General features: G+C 55.6%; 2 protein-coding genes across 9 annotated transcripts; one reads left to right on the top strand and one right to left on the bottom strand.

Moving 5' to 3' along the window:
* Positions 1–41: 41 nt before the first annotated feature.
* GAPDH (glyceraldehyde-3-phosphate dehydrogenase) lies at positions 42–3,996 on the top strand. 3 transcript variants are annotated; one of them, NM_001132295.2, is given in 9 exon segments: positions 118–170; positions 412–463; positions 2,120–2,219; positions 2,301–2,407; positions 2,536–2,626; positions 2,717–2,832; positions 2,926–3,007; positions 3,208–3,620; positions 3,726–3,996. In NM_001132295.2, coding segments are annotated over 8 exon segments (1,008 nt in total). In that variant the 5' UTR covers positions 118–170; positions 412–434; the 3' UTR covers positions 3,796–3,996.
* On the bottom strand, positions 3,484–23,320 carry IFFO1 (intermediate filament family orphan 1). Of its 6 annotated transcripts, none has more exons than XM_009247365.4 (9): positions 22,479–23,319; positions 18,183–18,243; positions 17,937–18,032; positions 16,999–17,139; positions 15,912–16,069; positions 15,669–15,789; positions 15,309–15,401; positions 7,122–7,252; positions 3,484–6,208 (listed from the first exon to the last, which is right to left on the bottom strand). In XM_009247365.4, exons 1-9 carry the CDS (start codon positions 23,249–23,251, stop codon positions 6,103–6,105), a joined length of 1,680 nt encoding a protein of 559 aa, XP_009245640.1. In that variant the 5' UTR covers positions 23,252–23,319; the 3' UTR covers positions 3,484–6,102. The 6 variants fall into 6 exon arrangements, with proteins under 6 accessions (XP_009245640.1, XP_054383860.1, XP_063567785.1 ...); XM_054527885.2 differs by having other exon boundaries at positions 5,159–6,208; positions 15,912–16,093; positions 22,479–23,320; XM_063711715.1 differs by having other exon boundaries at positions 5,159–6,204; positions 15,309–15,404; positions 15,912–16,093.
* Positions 23,321–23,452: the final 132 nt, after the last annotated feature.

The following is a 23,452-nucleotide window of genomic DNA, read 5'->3' on the forward strand; positions in this document are numbered from 1 at the left end:
GCTCAAGCCTCAAGTCCTTGGGCTGGGACTGGCTGAGCCCGGCGGGAGGCGGGGCCGAGTCACCGCCTGCCGCCGCGCCCCCGGTTTCTATAAATTGAGCCCGCAGCCTCCCCTTTCGCTCTCTGCTCCTCCTGTTCGACAGTCAGCCGCATATTCTTTTGCATCGCCAGGTGAAGACGGGCGGAGAGGAACCCGGGAGGCTAGAGACGGCCTGAAGGCGGCAGGGGCGGGCGCGGGCCGGACGTGTTCGCGCCGCTGCGGGGTGGGCCCGGGCGGCCTCCGCATTGCAGGCGCGGGCGGAGGACGTGATGCGGCGCGGGCTGGGCATGGAGGCCTGGTGGGGGGAGGGGAGGGGAGGCGTGGGTGTCGGCTGGGGCCACTAGGCGCTAACTGTTCTCTCCCTCCGCGCAGCCGAGCTACATCGCTGAGACACCATGGGGAAGGTGAAGGTTGGAATCAACGGGTGAGTTCGCGGGTGGCTGGGGGGCCCTGGGCTGCGACCGCCCCCGAACTGCGTCTACGAGCCTTGCGGGCTCCGGGTCTTTGCAGTCGTATGGGGGCAGGGTAACTGTGCCCCGCAAGGAGAGCTCAAGGTCAGCGTCCGGACCTGGCGGAGCCCCGTACCCAGGCTGTGGCGCCCTGTGCAGCTCCGCCCTTGCGGCGCCATCTGCCCGGAGCCTCCTTCCCCTAGTCCCCAGGAACAGGAGGTCCCTACTCACGCCAGAGATCCCGACCCGGACCCCTAGCTGGGGACGCTTTCTTTCCTTTCGCGCTCTGCGGGGTCACGTGTTGCAGAGGAGCCCCTCCCCCATGGCCTCCGGCACCGCAGGCCCCGGGATGCCAGTGCGCAGCGGGTGCATCCTTGTCCGGATGCTGCGCCTGCGGTAGAGCGGCCGCCATGTTGCAACCGGGAAGGAAATGAATGGGCCGCCGTTAGGAAACCCTGCCGGGGACTAACCCTGCGCTCCTGCCTCGATGGGTGGAGTCGCGTGTGGCGGGGAAGTCAGGTGGAGCGAGGCTAGCTGGCCCCTGAGCCGCAAGCCCGATTTCTCCTCCGGGTGATGCTTTTCCTAGATTATTTTCTGGTAAATCAAAGAAGTGGGTTTATGGAGTTTCTCCTGTGTCCCCTCCCCGCAGAGGTGTGGTGGCTGTGGCTTGGTGCCAAGCCGGGCGAAGCTGAGTCATGGGTAGTTGGAAAAGGACATTTCCACCTCAAAATGGCCCCTCTGGCGGTGGCCCCTCCCTGCAGCGCCGGCTCACCTCATGGCCCCGCTTTTCCCCTGCCAGCCTAGCGTTGACCCGACCCCCAAAGGCCAGGCTGTAAATGTCACCGGGAGGATTGGGTGTCTGGGAGCCTCGGGAAACCTGCCCTTCTCCCCATTCCGTCTTCTGGAAACCAGATCTCCCACCGCACCCTGGTCTGAGGTTAAATATAGCTGCTGACCTTTCTGTAGCTGGGGACCTGGGCTGGGGCTCTCTCCCATCCCTTCTCCCCACACACATGCACATACCTGTGCTCCCACTCCTGATTTCTGGAAAAGAGCTAGGAAGGACAAGAAACTTGGCAAATCAAAGCCCTGGGACTAGGGGGTTAAAATACAGCTTCCCCTCTTGGCCCCCGCCCCAATCTCTGTCCCTTTTGTAGGAAGGACTTAGAGAAGGGGTGGGCTTGCCCTGTCCAATTAATTTCTGACCTTTACTCCTGCCCTTTGAGTTTGATGATGCTGAGTGTACAAGTCTTTTCTCCCTAAAGGGTGCAGCTTGAAGCTGAGCTAGGCAGCAGCAAGCATTCCTGGGGTGGCATAGTGGAGTGGTGAATACCATGTGCAAAGCTTGTGCCCAGACTGTGGGTGGCAGTGCCCCACATGGCCGCTTCTCCTGGAAGGGCTTCCTGTGACTGGGGGTGTTGGGTAGCAATGGAGCCTTCAGTTGCAGCCATGCCGCAAAGCCAGGCCAGCCTGGCAGGGAAACTCAAGGGAGATAAAATTCAACCTCTTGGGCCCTCCTTGGGGGTAAGGAGATGCTGCATTCACCCTCTTAATGGGGAGGTGGCCTAGGGCTGCTCCCATATTCTGGAGAAGCCTCCCCTCCTCATGCCTTCTTGCCTCTCGTCTCTTAGATTTGGTCGTATCGGGCGCCTGGTCACCAGGGCTGCTTTTAACTCTGGTAAAGTGGATATTGTTGCCATCAATGACCCCTTCATTGACCTCAACTACATGGTGAGTGCTGCCCCAGAGCTGGTGTGGGAGGAGCCACCTGGCTGATGGGCAGCTCCTTCATACCCTCGCGTATTCTCCCAGGTTTACATGTTCCAGTATGATTCCACCCATGGCAAATTCCATGGCACCGTCAAGGCTGAGAACGGGAAGCTTGTCATCAATGGAAATCCCATCACCATCTTCCAGGAGTGAGTGGAAGACAGAATGGAAGAAATATGCTTTGGGGAGGCAACTAGGATGGTGTGGCTCCCTTGGGTCTATGGTAAGCTCATGTCCCTCAATATGGTCCTGTCCCCGTCTCCCCCCACCCCCATAGGCGAGATCCCTCCAAAATCAAGTGGGGCGATGCTGGCGCTGAGTACGTCGTGGAGTCCACTGGCGTCTTCACCACCATGGAGAAGGCTGGGGTGAGTGCAGGAGGGCCCACGGTAGGGGAAGCTGACTCAGCCCTGCAAAGGCAGAACCCGGGTTTATAACTGTCTACTTTCCTGCTGTAGGCTCATTTGCAGGGGGGAGCCAAAAGGGTCATCATTTCTGCCCCCTCTGCTGACGCCCCCATGTTCGTCATGGGTGTGAACCATGAGAAGTACGACAACAGCCTCAAGATCGTCAGGTGAGGGAGGCAGGGCCAGTGGAGAAGCGGCCAGCCTGGCACCCTGTGGACATGCTCCCCTGACTTGCCCCCCCGCTCCCTCTTTGTTTGCAGCAATGCCTCCTGCACCACCAACTGCTTAGCACCCCTGGCCAAGGTTATCCATGACAACTTTGGTATCGTGGAAGGACTCATGGTATGAGAGCTGGGGAATGGGACTGAGGCTCCCGCCTTTCTCATCCAAGACCGGCTCCTCCTACCTGCCGGGGCTGCATGCAACCCTGGGGTTGGGGGTTCTGGGGACTGGCTTTCCCATAATTTCCTTTCAAGGTGGGGTGGGAGGTAGAGGGGTGATGTGGAGAGCACTCTGCAGGGCCTCACTCCCTCCTTTTGCAGACCACGGTCCATGCCATCACTGCCACCCAGAAGACTGTGGATGGCCCCTCTGGGAAACTGTGGCGTGATGGCCGCGGGGCTCTCCAGAACATCATCCCTGCCTCTACTGGCGCTGCCAAGGCTGTGGGCAAGGTCATCCCTGAGCTGAACGGGAAGCTCACTGGCATGGCCTTCCGTGTCCCCACTGCCAATGTGTCAGTGGTGGACCTGACCTGCCGTCTAGAAAAAGCTGCCAAATATGATGACATCAAGAAGGTGGTGAAGCAGGCGTCGGAGGGCCCCCTCAAGGGCATCCTGGGCTACACTGAGCACCAGGTGGTCTCCTCCGACTTCAACAGCGACACCCACTCCTCCACCTTCGATGCTGGGGCTGGCATTGCCCTCAACGACCACTTTGTCAAGCTCATTTCCTGGTATGTGGCTGGGGCCAGAGACGGGCTCGGAAAAAGTGGTGCAGGGTCTGGCGCCCTCTGGTGGCCGGCTCAGAAAAAGGGCCCTGACAACTCTTCATCTTTCAGGTATGACAACGAATTTGGCTACAGCAACAGGGTGGTGGACCTCATGGCCCACATGGCTTCCAAGGAGTAAGAGCCCTGGACCACCAGCCCCAGCGAGAGCACGAGAGGAAGACACAGACCCTCACTGCTGGGGAGTCCCTGCCACACTCAGTCCCCCACCACACTGAATCTCCCTTCCTCACAGTTTCCATGTAGACCCCTTGAAGAGGGGAGGGGCCTAGGGAGCCGCACCTTGTCGTGTACCATCAATAAAGTACCCTGTGCTCAGCCAGTTACTTGTCCTGTCTTATCCTAGGGTCTGGGGCAGAGGGGAGGGAAGCTGGGCTTGTCAAGGTGAGACATTCTTGCTGGGAGGGACCTGGTATGTTCTCCTCAGACTTAGGGTAGGGCCTCCAAACAGCCTTGCTTGCTTCGAGAACCATTTGCTTCCCGCTCAGACGTCTTGAGTGCTACAGGAAGCTGGCACCACTGCTTCAGAGAACAAGGCCTTTTCCTCTCCTTGCTCCTAGTCCTAGACTATCTGCTGTTGGCCAAACATGGAAGAAGCTATTCTGCGGGCAGCCCCAGGGAGGCTGACAGGTGGAGGAAGTCAGGGTTCGCACTGGGCTCTGATGGTGACTGGTTAGTGGAGCTCAGCTGCAGCGGGCAATTCCGGCTTGGCCTCCGCAGCTGTGAGGTCTTGAGCACATGCTCTATTGCTTTCTGTGCCCTCGTGTCTTATCTGAGGATGTCATTGTGGCCAGCCCCTAAGGTCTTCAGCAGGATTCACCTAGGTAAACCAAGTACCTAAAACCATGCCCAAGACGGTAAGGATTATATAATGTTTAAAAATCGGTAAAGTTAATGCCCACCTCGCATAGTTTTGAGGAAGATGAACTGAGATGTGTCAGGGTGACTTACTTCCATCATCATCCTTAGGGAAGCTTGGGTAGGGGCAAGGCATGTAGCTGGGACCTAGGTCCAGACCCCTGGCTCTGCCACTGAACAGTTCAATGGCTTTGGGCAGTTACTCCCGGGCTTCACTTTGCACGTGCACTTACCTAGTGGAGACAAAAGTAAATACCTCGGTAGAGCGCGCACGCCTGTAACCCCAGCACTTTGGGAGGCCAAGGTGGGTGGATCACCTGAGGTCAGGAGTTTGAGACCAGCCTGGCCAACATGGTGAAACTCCGTCTCTACTAAAATTACAAAAATTAGCCAGGTGTGATGGCGCACGCCTATAGTCCCAGCTACAGGCGTGCTGAAGCAGGAGAATCGCTTGAACCCTGGAGGTGGAGGCTGCAGTGAGCTGAGACCACGCCACTGCACTCCAGCCTAGGCAACAGAGTATGAGACTCCATCTCAAAAAAAAAAAAAAAAAGTACCTACCTCAGAGTTCAAACTAGTGAATATTAGGAAGTGCTTGAGACAGTGACACCAAAGTTCACAATAAATACTCGCTAGTTTCATTATTATTAAAGAATCCATTTGAATGTCAGCTCAACACAGCCCCCTATACCGAGGCATCGTGAATCGCATCTCCCCAGCTTCTCCAGGCGTTTCCAAGAATCAGGGACACTGTAGCCTGTTGGTCTCAGTGTATGACAGACACGGAGGAGGCACACCTTTAGCTGATACTTAAACAGAGACCCTGAGCGCACATAGACCCGCGCGCACATGCACGGAGCTTCACCTTCTCTGTCATTTTGCAGTGACCAGGAGAGCAAGAGCTCCCTCCTCCCTTCAAAACACTGTGCCCATCCGGGGCACTAAGGCCTCTTGAAAGCACGGCACCTCCACGAGGGAGGGCCACAGCCACATATGCTCCACCTGGCAGGTGGACAGCATGAGCATGTGGACTATAGCAGGGACGAGGTGCCCCGGCCAGCCCCAACGCCCTCCGCCGCTGACAGGGACAGAAGCCCTTTCCAACTGCGTGTGCTGCAGAGGCCATGCGTAGCCTCCAGCTGCATTCTATTCCACTCCAGTGCCCGGGCCAGTTAGCACCAGTGTGGAAGACAGTGAGCTGGCTCCGGACAACAGGGATGGAGGAAAGGTCCCATATTCACATTCCTGATACGTGGACAAGGTGAGGGGCCGCAATCGCTCTGGCAGCATTTTAAAGATGGGGAAGTAGCAGACACCCACGCGTGAAGGCAGGACAGCCCCAACTGTGGTGGAAATGGCCCCAGAATGGTAGGGCCAAGCCTAGCTCCAGACACCCCAGAGCCCTGGAGAAGCCAAGACCGAGGGAGAAAGCCCGAGGGAGGAGCGCCCCAGTCCCCAGGGGCCGGCCTGGTGCAGAGCTGCAGCTGATGTTCCCCTCTGTGCAGCCCCACCCTCTGCCTCGCTGAGTTCCCAGCTGTGAGGGCCTCGGGTGCAAGGGGGAGGAAGGTCTCTATCTCATGGAGCTATCAGATGAGACATCGCGATCGGAGTCCTCAGCCTCGCTTGGCGGTGGCGGCGGGTCGCTAAGCGGGACCGCAGCGAAAGCAGGAGACTTTCTAGAAAAAACACCAGTTGTCAACCTTGGGGCAGGCAGGAATCCTGAAGACGGCACTCCTCTTCCTGCTGCCTCATCCTCTGGCAGCAGGTGAGAAGTACCGGAAGCGAGGGTGGGGCCGCAGGATGGCAACGGAGTGGCAGGGACTGAACTCTCTCCAACCCCACCCTGACAGGGAAATGGGCCCCGCCTGTGTCTTGGGAACTCAGAGGCTGAGGTCAGGCATGGTAGCTCACGCCTGTAATTCCAGCACTCTGGGAGGCCGAGGCGGGTGGATCATGATGTCAGGAGTTCAAGGCAAGCCTGGCCAACATGGTGAAACCCCATCTCTACTAAAAATGCAAAAATTAGCCAGGTGTGGTGGCAGGTGCCTGTAATCCCAGCTACTCGGGAGGCTGAGGCAAGATAATCGCTTGAACCTGGGAGGCGGAGGTTGTAGTGAGCCCAAAACAAAAAAAAAAAGAAATAGCTGAAGTCACAGTAGGAGAGAAGCGGCTGAGCCTCCAGCACCCCGACTCCAGGGCCTTGGCTTTATGTCTATCTGCAGTATTTTTGTGATTTTTAAAAATTCACTTTCTTGTTGCGGTGTAACTTACACAGGGTCAAATGCACAAATCATGGCCCTGACTTTAGATAAAAATCTGCCCCCACAACCCTTCTGTTCCTTACCAGTTTTTAAACTGCCTCTAACCAGGGGAACCACCAGAGCTGGTGGCCTTGGGAGATTTCAGCCCTCCCGCCATGAATAGACATAGCGTCATCCAACTGCCAAGGGAGAGAGCTGTGGGTCTGGGCCAGCCACACCAGGTAACTCCCAAAGGGCAGCCCCACAGCAAGATGTGACCCAGTCATTGCCTGAGGGTCTTTGGGGCTGTGTCCCCCCGGAAGTCCCCATGCCCAGGGGAGGCGCCTACCGGTCTCCAGACTGGGTAATGAGCCGGCGGCAGGTCTCCATCTGCACGTCCAGGCCACGCTTCATGCTGCACATCTCCATGTACTCATGCAGGTGCCGGTTCATGTCGTTCTTGGCCGTGGCCAGCTCCAGCTGTGGTGGGGCAGGCAGGGCCATCGGGGTTAACAGGTGGGGTTCACAGCGCCTCTGTTGCCCCCGCCAGGAGGCTAACACGCCAAGAGCAGTGGCTGGGCCGGGGGCCCAGGCAGCCATTACTGAAGGCTCAGATTTTAAAATAAATCAGACCAAGGCAGAAGGCACCGAATACACTATCATTTCCTCTGGTTTTCCTGGAAATCTTTGCCTATGGAGGAATGCAAAGGTACTGCTGCAGGCTGTGTTCTTTTAAGACTGGTAAGAGTGGTGAGTAAAGTCAGCGTGGGCGGGATGGAGCAGATCCACAGGCTCCCAGGGCCACACAGGTTCCCGTGGGGCCCAGCTCCCCCCTCATCCCCTGTACTGCGTTGGTCCTGGGCCATCCCCTCACTGCACTGTGAGCTCCCGTAAGGGTTAGCGACGGGTCTTCCTCATCCTGGCAGACCCAGACCTCGAAGGGAATTAACTCTCTCTGTGACGTGCCAATGAGACCCGTGGCACACAAGCCTGGCTCACTGCTGAAAGGGGCCCAATCCTCTTACCATTCTCTCCTTATCACTTTATTTTCTCACCTAAAAGCCATTTTCAGACACTAAAAGGAAGACTCCCATATTGGAGGTGCCACTGATTCTGAGACATGTCCTGACTTCAGAAATGTCACACGTGGAAAACACGGGGCTCAGAATCAAAGAAATCCGGTCTCCCTCCCAGGGCCCATTCTGCAGCCCACACTCTGAGGCAGGCGGAGAGGCAGGGCCCAGGCAGCACAAACTCAGTGCCAGGGACAGTTGACTGCCTCTCTTTGTTTTGGGTACAAAGGGCAGGGGCCACAAGGGGAGGCAAAATGAAACTGCCTGGAGATGACATTCGTGACTGCCTGAGTGAAGAGAACGGGGAGGATATCAGCTGTGATAATGTGGATTGGACAGAGAGGGTGGGAACTTAGAGAAAGAAGGAAACAGGTTACAGGGTCAGACAACAGAGATGGTCAGGACAGTGACATTTGGAGTGAGATGGCAGCTGGCTGGGTGAGAAACCCTAGTGGGGACAGCTTCACTGGCAGGCTTGGATCCACAGCTGGGGCCCCACAGTAGTGGGAGGACAGGACACAGTGACTGTTCAACCCAGGGGGAAAATACAGTGCCATCGGCCCTTGTTCAGATCAGCTTCCTACACCCCAATTTCTCCACCTTGGAAGAACCAGAGTGCAGGGAGCTGGGTTCTGGAACCATCACTCAGGGAGACTGGGAAGAAGGAAATGAACCAAATATATTCTACTGAAATACAAGGCTAGTACTGCCACCAGTAGTCTCTGCATATGTCTATGTCCCCACTTAATTCACAAATTTACAGCAGGAACAAGGTCAGGAGGTGAACGTGTATGTCAGGAGATGTCCTTGACAAGCTACCTTGAAAACTGCAGGCTCGCTGTGTGAACAGACTTGGGGGTGAGACGGGAGGAGATGGAGAGAGAGAGGTGAGGAGCGGTGGGGAAGAACTGCCTCCCGCCCACCACTCTGGGCCTTGGCTTTACCAGAGCAACTGGTCCTTGCTCCATCTTAGTGACCCTGAGAGATCAAAGGTCACAAAGATAAAGGCACCTTGGGTACTCCTGAGGTCAGCAAGTCCTCCTAACGGTTCCCCTAATGCAGAAGTCCCCAAATCCCAGGCCATGGACCAGTACCTGTCTGTGGCCTGTTAGGAACCAGGCCAAATAGCAGGAGGTGAGCAGTGGGTAAGTGAGTGAAGCTTCATCTGTATTTACAGTTGCTCCCCATCACTGGCATTACGGCCTGAGCTCCACCTCCTGTCAGATCCGCGGTGGCATTAGATTCTCATAGGAGCATGAACCCTGCTGTGAACTGCACATGCGAGGGATCTAGGTTGTGTGCTCCTTATGAGAATCTAATGTCTGATGATCTGTCACTGTCTCCCATCACCCCCAGATGGGACCGTCTAGTTGCGGAAAACAAGTTCCGGGCTCCCACTGATTCTACATTATGGTGAGTTGCAGAATTATTTCATTATATATTACAACGTAATAATAATAGAAATAAAGTGCACAGGCCGGGCGCAGTGGCTCATGCCTGTAATCCCAGCACTTTGGGAGGCCGAGGTGGTGAATCACCTGAGGTCGGGAGTTCGAGACCAGCCTGACCAACATGGAGAAACCCCGTCTCTACTAAAAATACAAAATTAGCCAGGCGTGGTGGCGCATGCCTGTAATCCCAGCTACTTGGGAGGCTGAGGCTGAACTGCTTGAGCCCGGGAGGCGGAAGTTGCAGTGAGCCAAGATTGCACCATTGCACTCCAGCCTGGGCAACAAGAGCAAAACTCTGTCTCAAAAAAATAAAATAAAATAATTTTTAAAAATAGTAATAAAGTGCACAATAAATGTAATGTGCTTGAATCATCCCAAAATCATTCCCCCCGGATCAGTGGAAAAACTGTCTTCCACAAAACCAGTCCCTGGTACCAAAAAGGTTGGGGACTGCTGCCTAAAGTCATTGTACTGGGACAGATGAGGAGTCAGATGATTTGAAAATACCTCTATTTTTTTTTTTTTTTGGGATGGAGTCTCGCTCTGTTGCCCAGGCTGTGGTGCAGTGGTGCAATCTCCGCTCACTGCAGTCTCCACCTCCACTGCAGTCTCCACCTCCACTGCAGTCTCCACCTCCACTGCAGTCTCCACCTCCACTGCAGCCTCCACCTCCACTGTAGCCTCCACCTCCACTGTAGCCTCCACCTCCACTGCAGTCTCCACCTCCACTGCAGCCTCCACCTCCACTGCAGCCTCCACCTCCACTGTAGCCTCCACCTCCACTGCAGTCTCCACCTCCACTGCAGTCTCCACCTCCACTGCAGTCTCCACCTCCACTGCAGTCTCCACCTCCACTGCAGTCTCCACCTCCACTGCAGTCTCCACCTCCACTGCAGTCTCCACCTCCACTGCAGTCTCCACCTCCACTGCAGTCTCCACCTCCACTGCAGTCTCCACCTCCACTGCAGCCTCCACCTCCACTGTAGCCTCCACCTCCACTGTAGCCTCCACCTCCACTGCAGTCTCCACCTCCACTGCAGTCTCCACCTCCACTGCAGCCTCCACCTCCACTGTAGCCTCCACCTCCACTGCAGCCTCCACCTCCACTGTAGCCTCCACCTCCACTGCAGTCTCCACCTCCACTGCAGTCTCCACCTCCACTGCAGTCTCCACCTCCACTGCAGCCTCCACCTCCACTGCAGTCTCCACCTCCACTGCAGTCTCCACCTCCACTGCAGTCTCCACCTCCACTGCAGTCTCCACCTCCACTGCAGCCTCCACCTCCACTGCAGTCTCCACCTCCACTGCAGTCTCCACCTCCACTGCAGTCTCCACCTCCACTGCAGTCTCCACCTCCACTGCAGCCTCCACCTCCACTGCAGTCTCCACCTCCACTGCAGTCTCCACCTCCACTGCAGTCTCCACCTCCACTGCAGCCTCCACCTCCACTGCAGCCTCCACCTCCACTGCAGTCTCCACCTCCACTGCAGTCTCCACCTCCACTGCAGTCTCCACCTCCACTGCAGTCTCCACCTCCACTGCAGTCTCCACCTCCACTGTAGCCTCCACCTCCACTGCAGCCTCCACCTCCACTGTAGCCTCCACCTCCACTGCAGCCTCCACCTCCACTGTAGCCTCCACCTCCACTGCAGTCTCCACCTCCACTGCAGTCTCCACCTCCACTGCAGTCTCCACCTCCACTGCAGTCTCCACCTCCACTGCAGCCTCCACCTCCACTGCAGTCTCCACCTCCACTGCAGTCTCCACCTCCACTGCAGTCTCCACCTCCACTGCAGTCTCCACCTCCACTGCAGTCTCCACCTCCACTGCAGTCTCCACCTCCACTGCAGTCTCCACCTCCACTGCAGCCTCCACCTCCACTGCAGCCTCCACCTCCACTGCAGTCTCCACCTCCACTGCAGTCTCCACCTCCACTGCAGTCTCCACCTCCACTGCAGCCTCCACCTCCACTGCAGCCTCCACCTCCACTGCAGTCTCCACCTCCACTGCAGTCTCCACCTCCACTGCAGTCTCCACCTCCACTGCAGTCTCCACCTCCACTGCAGTCTCCACCTCCACTGCAGTCTCCACCTCCACTGCAGTCTCCACCTCCACTGCAGTCTCCACCTCCACTGTAGCCTCCACCTCCACTGCAGTCTCCACCTCCACTGTAGCCTCCACCTCCACTGCAGCCTCCACCTCCCAGATTCCAGCAATTCTCCTGCCTCAGCCTCCCAAGTAGCTGGGATTACAGGTGCCCACCACAATGCCTGGCTACTTTTTGTATTTTTAGTAGAGAGGGGGTTTCACATGTTGGTGGCCAGGCTGGTCTCACACGCCTGACCTCAAGTGATCTGCCCGCGTTGGCCTCCCAAAGTGCTGGGATTACAGGCGAGAGCCACCACGCCCGGCCAAAAATAGCTTAAAAGGCATGATTCCATTTAAGATATTATTTTCATTCTTCAGATCATGTTTTACACTGGGCACCTGAGGTCCAGGGAAGACTAGGGAGAGATGGCAGCTCGAGATCTCTTCTTCACGAGGATGGCCGCACAAAGGCCCCTACTTGCTTGAAGGCACAGTGAAAACACAGACCTTAAATCCACCATCCAAAAGAGGGAGGCAAGAATCAGGTCAGGCAGGAGGAGGAAACATCGAGCTGCGGTAGACAGGAGGGTAGGGAGGACTGGTTTCCCTTGCCATGTCTTTAGCTAGCAGCACAAATCCAGGAAACCTCATCTACCTGGCCAAGAAAACCAGGTTTGATGCAGGAGCAGGACAGTTTGATGTGTGTTGGGAGAATGAGTATATAGGAAAATAATTTCTTGACTTCCTTCTCAAATACCTCCAATGTGAGAGCAATAAGAATAAAGTCAAGGCCGGGGGCGGTGGCTCACACCTGTAATCCCAGCACTTTGGGAGGCCAAGGCGGGTGGATCACGAGGTCAGGAGATCGAGACCATCCTGGCTAACATGGTGAAACCCCGTCTCTACTAAAAAATACAAAAAATTAGCCAGGCGTGGTGGTGGGCGCCTGTAGTCCCAGCTACTCCAGAGGCTGAGGCAGGAGAATGGCGTGAACCCACGAGGCAGAGCTTGCAGAGAGCCGAGATCGCGCCACTGCACTCCAGCCTGGGCGACAGAGCGAGCCTCCAACTCAAAAAAAAAAAAAAAAAAAAAAAAAAGAATAGTCACTCTCTCCCTATCCACTGGTTTCACTTTCCACAGCTTCAGGTACCCAAGGTGAACCTTGATCTGAAAATATTAAATGAAAGATTCCAGAAATAAACAATTCCTAAGTTTTAAATTGCACGCTATTCTGAGTGGCCTGATAAAATCTCACTCTATCGGCTGGGCGTGGTTGCTCACGCCTGTAATCCCGGCACTTTGGGAGGCCAAGGTGGGCAGATCATGAGGTCAGGAGATCAAGATCATCCTGGCTAACACGGTGAAACCCCGTCTCTACGAAAAAATACAAAAAAAAAATTAGCTGGGCGTGATGGCAGGTGCCTGTAGCCCCAGCTACTCCGGAGGCTGAGGCAGGAGAATGGCGTGAACCCGGGAGGTGGAGCTTGCAGTGAGCCGAGTTCAAGCCACTGCACTCCAGCCTGGGCAACAGAGCAAGACTCCATCTCGAAAAAAAAAAAAAAACTCACTCTATCCAGACCAGGACATGAACCCTCCCTCTGTCCCAAGGATCCACACTGTCTACACTGCCTGCCCATTAGTTACTTGGTAGCCATCTCAGTGATCAGATTGACTGTCGTGGTATCGCAGTGCCTGTGTTCAAGGAACCCTTATTTTTACTTCATAATGGCCCCAAAGCACAAGAGTAGTGATGCTGGCAATTTGGATATGCGAAAGAGAAGCCAAAATATGCTCCCTTTAAGTGAAAAGGTAAAAGTTTTCAACTTAATAAGAAACAGAATCCGATTCTGAGGTTGCTAAGCCCTACAGTAAGAATGAATCTTCTATCCGTGAAATTGTAAAGAAAGAAAAAGAAATTTGTGCCAGTTTTGCTGTCACACTTCGAACTGTAAAAGGTACTGCCACAGAGCATGCTAAGTGCTTAGTTAAGATAGAAAAGGCATTGAATGTATGGGTGGAAGACATGAACAGAAACACGTTCCAGTTGACAGCAACTGGACCCAAGCTATCAGGAGGTCAGTGCTATCTTTGGTTTCAGGCATCCACTGTGGGTCTTGGAACACATGCCCTGCAGATAAGGGGGGGACTACGTATGAATCTCCCATGTGGGCTTGAAGAGAGGCTGAGAGGCAGAGAAGGCTCCACGCCTCTCCCCAAGTCAGAGCGTCGGGAAAGGACCATCTCACCAGGCCAGGAGAGCTCCCCGGGGGTCCCGTCCATCCCTCCTCCCACAGCAACAGCAACCTCCATTGTGTGGTTCCACAAATCCTTCTTTTTTTTGTTTGTTTTTTTGAGACTGAGTCTCGCTCTGTCGCCCAGCTGGAGTGCAGTGGCGTGATCTCGGCTCACTGCAAGCTCCGCCTCCCAGGTTCACGCCATTCTCCTGCCTCAGCCTCCCGAGTAGCTGGGACTACAGGCGCCCGCCACCGCGCCCGGCTAATTTTTTTTGTATTTTTCGTAGAGACGGGGTTTCACCGTGTTAGCCAGGATGGTCTTGATCTCCTGACCTCGTGATCTTTCCGCCTCAGCCTCCCAAAGTGCTGGGATTATAGGCGTGAGCCACCGTGCCCGGCCTCCACAAATCCTTCCTGCAGCTCCTAAAGCCTAGAGTTTGAGTTAAAGCACCAGCTCTACTTGCCTCTAGGTACCTCTAGAAGGTACTTCAAGGCTTGGGAAAAAGCATGGAGATTTCTCTGTTATCTCAAAGGCTGAGTGGAAGAAATAGGAAAGTCCCAGTCCATCTCTGAGTGCTATGGCACTGACAGTGTTAAGAATAATAAAACAGTCCCCACTATGCTACACTCGCTATGAGCCAGACACTGCCCTAAGCTCTATATGTGCATTATTTCATCTGATCTTCTAAACAACCCTATAGGTGAGGTATTATTAAATTCCTCATTTTACAAATAAAAAGGCCCGGCACAGTGGTTCATGCCTGTAATCCCAACACTTTGTGAGGCCGAGTTAGGAGAACTGCTTGAACCCAGAAGTTTGAGGCCAGCCTGGAAAACATAGTGACACCCTGTCTCTGTAAAAAATAAAAAAATTAGCCGGGTGTGGTAGCACACGCCTGTGGTCCCAGCTACTTGGGAGGCTGAGGTAGGAGGATTGCTTGGATCCAGAAGATCAAGGCTGCAGTGAGCCTGGAGTGACAGAGCAAGACCCTGTCTCAAAAAAAGAAAGAAAGAAAGAAAGAAAGAAAGAAACAGGTATAGGGCTGGATACATGGCTCATGTCTCTAATTCTAGCACTTTGGGAGGCCGAGGCAGGAGGATCAACTTAAGCCCAAGAGTTTAAGACCTGCCTGGGAAACACAGGGAGACCCCATCTCTACAAAAAAAAAAATGATAAAAATTAGCTGGGTGTGGTGGCGCACACCTGTGGGCCCAGCTACTCAGAAGGCTGGGGTGGGAGGATCACTCCAGCCTAGGCAACAGAGTGAAACAGAGTGAGACCTTGTCTCAAAAAAGAAAGGACAGAAAGACAAGGGAGAGAGGGAGAGAGGGAGGGAGGGATAGAGGGGGAGAGGGAGACGGGGGAGAGAGAGAGAGAGAAAAAGGAAGGAAGGAAGGAAGGAAGGAAGGAAGGAAACGAGGGAGGGAGGGAGGGGCTCAGAGGGAACAAGTAACTTATTACAAGTTCAGGGTGGTTGTAAGTAACAGAGCTGAGATTTTAACCGACATCTGTCTGTTTCCAGAGCCTGAGGTCTTCAGAGCCCACCAGAAGGACTATAGCTGAGAGATCACTCCTCCTCCCAAGACCTTGGTCTCTAGGGTCCTGCAGCAGGGATGAGGCCACTGCGCCTGCAGCCCCACTCAAAACCCTCTGGGACACTGTGCCCCTGGCTTCCGCTCCTGCCCTTACCTCTATCTGGTCAATAGTCTCCTGATACTCCTTCTCCCGGGTTTTGAACAGGGACTCCGTATCTTTAATCACCTTCTCCAGGCTATCTTCCTGCTGCTGGAGTAGAAAGGGAAGCGGGGGAGGCCAGCCAAGGAGGGATGGGATGGGACGCATTCCAAAGGGCCAAGTCAGGGAGAGAGAGAGAGAGGAAGTCCGGTTAAAGAAACTGGAGAAAGAAAAGCAAAAGGATAAAGGAAGAGGGGAGACGCAGGTAGAGGATGACAGCCACATGGGGGGACAGAGCGAGGAGAGGAACGGGGGAGTGGGCGTCAGGCTGGAGAGGCAGAGCCAGAGGGCCCTGAGGCCGGGAGCAGAGGTTACCTCTCCCTGGGCCTCTGCAGCTGCCATGGCATAGCCTGAGAAATCCTCCCAAAGCAGCAGGGTCTCCTCAGTCTCCTCCCAAGTCAGGCTGTCACAGTCGTCCTCAAAATCATACTCCCTCCTAGAGACAGGGAACCCGGGTGTCAGGGCGGGCGGGGCCTCGTCCTGGCGGGGGACTGGGGAGCTCCGGCCTCCTGGGCTGCTGTGGCGTCGGTGCTGCAGGAGCACGGCCTGCGGACTCACAGCTGGTTGAGCATGCGCTGCATCTCCTCGTTGATGCTGAGGGCTGTGCTCTCCTCCTCATCCCCATCGGGCTGGCGGGGCCCCTCACTCTCCGACAGGGAGGTGTCCTCCTCGACGGCAGCCTTGCGCTCCCGCTTCCGCCCCCCCATGGATGGGACCTTAATGGGAGACAAGTGCAGAGACTACAGAGACGAGGCCGGGTGCATGAGGAGAAAGGGCGGGAGCAGGAGGCCGGGCAGAGAGGGTGGGAATGGGGGAGAAGCATGAACCAGCAGGAAGGGGGGGCAGACAGAGAGAAAAGTCAGTTACAATGACAGGAACAGAAACACGGACAGTCACCAAGGGCCAGACACACAGCGGGGGCCAGGGCTGCAGACTGAGAAGGCACAACAAGAAGAAATCGAGAAAGAGAGCGGTCAGACAAGGGAGGAAGGGCTCGTTGGGGCTGCAGTCAGATGTGCATGATGGCTCAAGAGGAAATTTTTTTTCTAAAAAAAGTCTTTTTTATTAAATGACTCAACTAAAAAAAAAAAAGCTTTAGGCCGCAAGGAGGATGAGGGTGCAATGTGTACAAAGGAGAACCTGAATCACATCCAGATCTGGAAAGCCGGGGGAGAAGGGAGAGAAAGAAATGCAGTCAAGAGAACAAGAGATAGAGAGAAAAAGGGGGAAGAGCAAGGAAAAGAGAAAGGGCAGAAAAAAATCCGTGCTCAAGAGCCCAGCGGACCCAAACTGAGGGCCAGGAGGCCTAGGCAGCTTAGAAACTGGGACTGGGACATTAATAAGCTTGCGTGAGATCAAACTAACCAGCTTCTTCTGTGGAGGAAGCAAGAGAGAAGATGAGAGGAAGAGAGGAGAGGAAGCAGACAGAGGAGAGAGAGGGGGAAGGGAGAGACGGCGTTAGAGACAGCTTCCACGATGTCCCTCCTGATGCTGCTCCTTACCCCCCAGCCTAGCCCTGTGAGGGCCCCAGTTGCCAGGTAAGGCTCCCCAAGCAGGAGGCAGGGCCTGCGTTCCAGGCCAGCCGCCAAGGAACCATCCACCTGCCCCACCCACCCCTGAGCGCAGAGGGCAGCTCCGTCCTCACCTGGAACATCTGGATCATGTCCTCACAGTTGCGCTGCTGAGCCACATCGCAGAGCTTGGCGGTGATGTCGATGCGGCGGCAGATGTCCATATCCACCTTCATGGCTTTCTCCTGGATCTTGGTGTCCAGCTCCGACAGGTTCTGTCCAGGGAGCCCAGGGAACAGTGAGGAGGCGCCCAGTTCTCCAGACAAGGACAAATTAGGCCTGGCAAGGTCCTCATCCTTCCCACCACATTGCACCGGTGCCTCTTCTGTGGAGTCTCCCTGAGCTGAGTGCACCCCTCTTCCTGGGTAGCGGTGGCCTCCCCACAGCACTGTGTGAATATGCTGGGCGTGGGGCGGCTCGGGCCACTGCTCCCTGGCCAAACGGAAGCCCTGGAGGGCATTGCCAGTGCCTGGGACATGCAAGGGCTCACTGGAACCATTAGCGGTCCTCATCCTCCTGGAACTTACATTCCCAGAGAGAAAGAGACTCCTGGGAATTATAAGAGTGGAGAAAGGACTATAATAATCGCAACAGCTAACACTCTTCCAGCTAACACTGCATGGCGGGCACTGTCCTGAGTACATGATCACCTTCACAATACTCCTGCAGAGCGCATGCGTTTATTTCCCCACGCGAAAGGTGAGGCCTCAGAGGCTGAGGAATCGGCCCAGGGCCCCGGCACCAGCTGCAGAGCCTCCACCCCAGAAGCTGCTCACCAACTGCTCTGCAACCCCAGGCCCTCAGAAGCTGCGCCACCTCTGTGACGCAACACCAAGACTTTTGTTCCTTCTCTTTCTCTGGAGTTAGGGGTGGCTAGGGGAAAAAGGGAAGGAGAGCAAAGAGAAGGGGAGGAGCCGTGGACGGGAGGCCAACAGGCCAACACTAGAAGGGCCTGCTCTTCTGGCCTCAGAAGCCTCACTTTGACCCTCGGGAAGCCTGGGGCTGCACTCACGTTACTCATGAGCCCCTTGAAGACCACCAGCTCAGCCTTCAACTGTTCCACCTTCAGTGCCAGCTCCTCCTGGCAGGCATCAGCTTCCTGGGCTTCCTGCCGTTGGGAGAAACCCTGATGTTGGTGGCACTGCCCAGGTGGGAGGAAGATAAAGATGACAAGGAGGGACAGGGAGACGGCAGCAGGGCCATGGGCAGACAGGGGTACCCAGGGAAGCAGCAGCAGCGAGTGGGGCGCCACCCTCACCTCCTGGAGCTCATTTACACGGTCTTGCAGCTGGATCCGCACCGTGTACTCCTCTTCCCACCTGACAGACATGGGAAGGGCGGAGAGAGCTTAGGTACAGAGTCCTTCCCTGCCCCCATGTCTCCCTGTCCCCACCTGTCTGGCTCAGGCCTCAGACCCCAGTTCTGGTTCCCTGGATGGGGAGGAGCAGGGCACAGGAATGCCTGGCCAGCCAGCTGGTGACCAACTGCAGCTGTCACGTGGCTCTGTGCTTCCTGATGGGCGTCGAGCTCGCCAGCTGCCTTCCCGGAACCTCCGGGCTGAACACCAGGAGCTCTGTTTGGGCAAGTGCTGAGGCTCCGGTCCTCCGTGACGCCCATCCCCGCTCAGGCCCCAGCTCAGCCAGCTGTCTGGCTAGCCTCATTGCCCACCTCCTGCCCACACCAGACCACCAGGTCCACCCGGCCCAGTCTCCCACCTTCAGTCGCACAGATCCGGGCTCCCGCCTCCTGCCCGCACCAGAACAGAGCTCGTCAAGCCCGCTGCCCTGCCTCTGTGGTATCATTTAACCCTGTAAAAGCATCTGCAGGACACATACTGTATCAACAGAGTGGGTCAAGAGCCTGGTATGAGACACTCAAAGTCCTTCCCCACAAGCTCCAGAAACTGCCCACCCAGAGCCTGGCTGGGTGACCAGACTGGCTCAGAGGCTGGAAGTCCCACAGCAGCATGACAGCAGTGGACACACGAGCCTGGGGTTACTAGCACTCAAACCCAGAGGGAAAGAGAAAGTAGAGTATGTAAAGGGGCTCGGTGAGTACGGCAGATGAGAACTAGACACAGCCTCTTCCAGGGCCCAGAATTCAGAGATTAAGACTGCAAGTGGGCCGGACGACACCCTGGGCCACAGGGCACGGTCCTAGGTAGGGCATGCTTCCCAGAGCCAGCTTTGTCATGTCTCATCAGCCATGGCAGGCGGTGCATATTCTATTCCATCACAGAGATGGAAGCCAGGCTGCTTAGGACCCATCCGGCGTGCCAGGGCCCTGCAGTCTAGCTGGCGTGGCAGCTCATCTCAAATCCTGTTCCTGTGAGCTCATCGCTTTTGTCAGCCTGAGAAGGGAGGGGAACTGCACCAAGGGAGAAACTTCAACATAAGAAAGGTGGTTAGGAAGGGCCCAAGAAGACAGCAAGAAAATTAAAATCTGAGTGGGCAGCTTCTGAAGCCTTGGGTTAAGCCCTTTCTTCCCCTTCCCTCCATCTTCCTTCCTATGTCAGCCTCTGGGTCCCATCTCTTCACTCACAGCTGCACTGCAGTATTCCTAATAATAACTCCTCCACATCACTTCAGCTGCCCCTCCCTGCTGGGCAGAGCAGGAGGAGGCAGCCAGCCCAGCCACCACCCTGCCGGCTCCCCACACAGCCCAGCTCCCAGCCTTCCTGGCTCCCAGCCCCCTTCCCTGTGTGTCCCGTAGGTGCTTCTCCCCTCCCCTCTGGCATTCTCATGCAGACAGGCCACTAAGGGCCTCAGTCGCATCAGGTTATGTTTTCTTAGCTAAGACCCTTATCTTTTCTGGGTCTTGGTTTCTTCATCTACGATGTGAAGGCATGAACTGTGGTGCCCTCATGCCCCTGGAGCCCACGAGTCCCTGGAGGAAGACAGTAAGCCTGTCAAGGGCATGCTAACCCTGGACAAGATGTGTGAAAGAGGGCAGGAGGGGCTATCTCACAGTGAGCTCAACAAAGCCTGTAAGAAACTTAAGTAAGGCAGTTATAGCTAAAGGTTAAGCTTAAGGAAATCTTACAGGGTAAAAAAAAAATCTACAAATGAATCATCTGGAAGCCCACTACAGTTGTATTTGTTCTTTAGCCAGACTTCACACAAACGGGTACATTTTCACCTCCATTTCCATCTGGTCTCACTTACAAGGTTCCCTTAACATGGGCAGAATATGAGAGCGATTTCCATGTGTTCTGCATGGACCAAACACCTCTCTTCCAAAAAACTGTATCCCTGGGTTGAAGAGAGAAAGCAGGGACCATTCCTACGTTGGGAAAACGGGGGCTCAAAAAAAGGTCACACACAAGGCAGGGGAGCTGAAAATAGAACCCAGGAGGCCTTTAGCTACCTCCCAGTTTAGCGCTCAAGCCATCCCAGGCCTTCCAGGCAGAAGACAGGAGTTAAAGTGTTGCTATAAAGAGACCAGAATGAGAGCAGGAGATCTGGGGTGGAAGAAGAGTCACTGCCAGTATCACGTACCATCCAAGTCTAGCTACGGCTCTCTACACAGCAGCGTGCTGCAGAGCGATGAGCTAATCAGTCCCCAAGGAATAACTCTTTCCTGCCCTGGATAGCTGGACCAAGGACAAACGCTCCTTCAGTTTAAAAAAAAAAAAAAAAGCTCCTGAGAACAGCAGTTGTTCCTGTGGTTATGGATGTATTCCAGAACTGTGCCTGTTCCACTGCTGAGCATGTCAGTTAACTCCTGCAGGAGCAGAACAGGCTGGTTCTGGGTGGCAGAATGATGACTTCAGGACAGCTGAAACTCCCAAGGACACATAACATGAACCACAACTAAGGAAGTCAGCAAGAGGACAGGACTCAAGCTCAGAAAGCCTGCTGATCAGGTCAGGAGTTTGAGACTGGCCTGGGCAACGCAAAAAAATAAAAAAATAGCCAGGCATGGACATGGTAGTGCATACCTGCAGTCCCAGCTACTCAAGAGGCTGAGGCAGGATGACTGCTTGAGCCCAGAGGGATGAGGCTGCAGTGAGCCATGATGACGCTACTGCACTCCAGCCTGGATGACAGAGCAAGACCCTGTCTCAATATTTTAAGTCAAGGGTTTGTAGTAATGTATTCAATGCCACTTCTTGCCATCACTTTGCAATTATTGAAATGGGCATACTGAGTTCAGAAAGCAAATCTGATGCTTTCACGGGAGATGGAGCCACATTTGTGTTCTGGGTGGGATCACTAGTGCAGGAGAACATTCCATTTTCTTCTGAAGGCAAAATGCTTGTAGGTTTTGCCTCTTTACTTTGTATTTACTTCTAAAATTGCACTTGTTCACCTACCAGTGTTTATGAAATCGTGTATTTCGGATGCTTTTTCTATAATAAAACATTATCATTTGTGGGGGGAAAAAAAAAAAAAAGAAAGCCTGCTGATCTGTGATCTGGTAAACTCCAGCAGGGTGGCGATCCCTGAAGGTCGCCCCCAGACCCAGCGGTCATTTCCCAGACCATTCAGCCAATCCTCACCCAGTGCTGAATCTCCGCTACACTGGGCTGCATAGGTAGTTCCCAGGCCCGCCCACAAGGGGTCATAATAGCTGAGATGAGAGGGGAGGCTGCCAAACCAAAGCCTGTCAGTCACCCCCTTCCTCCTCAAGGCATGGGTTGGAGTCTGCAAGACACTACCTCTGCTCTCACTCCTGTCCTATCGGCTTGGTTATCAGCCATCTAAGGAATCCACTTGGTATACAGCCCGCACTCCTGGCATCACATCCCTTCCCCTTGCCCCTTGGGGTCGGGCTCCTCTCAGACAGCCAAATCTTCATCCACAGAATGCACTGGGCCCGCCCTGCGGCCTCGCAGTCCTAGGGAGCACCCATATCCCAGCTTCTCCCTGCTCAGTCCCCTGCTGGCTCTCCACTCTCCCTCCACCACTGGCGCTTTATACTGCCAAGATTCCCCTATCAGCCCTGTTCTCCACCCTCACCCTAGGGAATTCCCTTCACTCTTTCTTTTCCCAGTTTGTTGACCTACTCAAGCAATGGCTTGAGGTCCCGGAGCTTTTCCTATGAAACCACAGCAGGTACCTGGTTTCCATCAATATTCTTTGGGAAACCTTGGGCTGTGAAAGAATCACTCGTTGCAAGGTACAGCCCCTCCCTCACTACCCCCTTCCAATTTCACTCAATTTAGTCTCCCAAATTTACGCTATATCCTTGCCTCCTACATTTGAAGTTTATATCTCTAAACTGCCCCAGGGTTGAGACCGGTAGGGCTCAGCCCCAGTCCCTTTCACACCGCACAAAACCCGCAGTTAAGCCTGGATGGCAGAGACAAGCCGGAAAAGTAGGAATCCCCCCGTGTTCCGCTCCAGCGTCCTTCTTCCTGTCACGAGCGGGGCTTCTGCATTCTCTGCGGATTCTAGTCTCCCTGCATCCAGTTCCTTCCAAACTCCTCATTATACAGCACAAACTTTACTCTCATTCTTTTCACCCCTGATTCTTCCGAACCCACACCGACTCCCGGCCCGTTGTGAGTGGCATGACACAGAGAGCCCTGTCCCCCTCTCCCAATCCCTACCTCCGCTTGTACTCGTCCCGCTCCCGCTTCACTTTGGCCAGCACGTTGTAGAGAGCGCGGATCTCGGGCGTGATGGTGTCGATCTGGACGCCCACCCCGTCCGGGTGCACCCACGACAAGCCAGGCCCTTGCACCAGAGTGGGCTCCAGTCCCGGCCCGAGCCGGCGGGCGTGCGAGAACGACCAGATGGTGCCGGGCATGAAGCGGGCCGACGAGGAATAGGCGGTGGAGGTGGAGGTGGAGGACGACGAGAGGCTGGCCGCGGAGGGCGCGAGGGGGCCGGCCGGGGAGCGCGCGGGCGAGCCCAGCACCCGCGCCGAAGGGCTGCAGACAGCGGCCGGCCGGGCGCCCAGCTGCAGCCCCAGGGGCCGAATGGGGCTGACGAAGCCGGTCTGCACTGCCTGGTCGCGACGACCGAGGCCCCGCCGGCCCTGCTTACCCTCCTCCAGCGCTTGCTGCAGCTGCTTCTCCAACAGCCGGTTCCGGCGCTCCAGCTCATGCACCTTGGCCAGGAAGCAGCGGAACCGGAGGTTCAGGGTCTTGAGCACGTTGATGTTGGAGCCCAGGTCATTGCGGAGGGCCATGGCGGCAGGCGGGGCCGGGCCCGGCCCGGGCGGCGAGTAGGCAGCAGGGCCGGCTGGCGACAGAGGCGCCGGGGGCAAGTCTCCTCCCCCGGCGAAGTGGTCGCCTCCCAATGAGTCCCCCAGCGGCCCGGCCAGGCCCTGCTGCTCCTGCTGTAGGAGGAAGAGGTTGGGGCCGAATAACGGATTCATGGCTGCGCCTTCTGCTGGGAGATGCAGACCGGTGCAGGAGCAGGGATGGAGGGCGAGCGAGAAGAGCCAATGCGGCGCCGGCGGGACAGGGCCGACCAATCAGGCGGCTCGGCAGCAGGGCAGAGGTCAGGGGGCGGGCCGAGGGGGAAGCCAATGACAGGCTCCAATTGGAGGCCGGACCCTGGACCTTTCCGGGTCTGA

Source organism: Pongo abelii, chromosome 10 (assembly GCF_028885655.2).
Source record: "Pongo abelii isolate AG06213 chromosome 10, NHGRI_mPonAbe1-v2.0_pri, whole genome shotgun sequence".
Classification (NCBI taxonomy): domain Eukaryota; kingdom Metazoa; phylum Chordata; class Mammalia; order Primates; family Hominidae; genus Pongo; species Pongo abelii.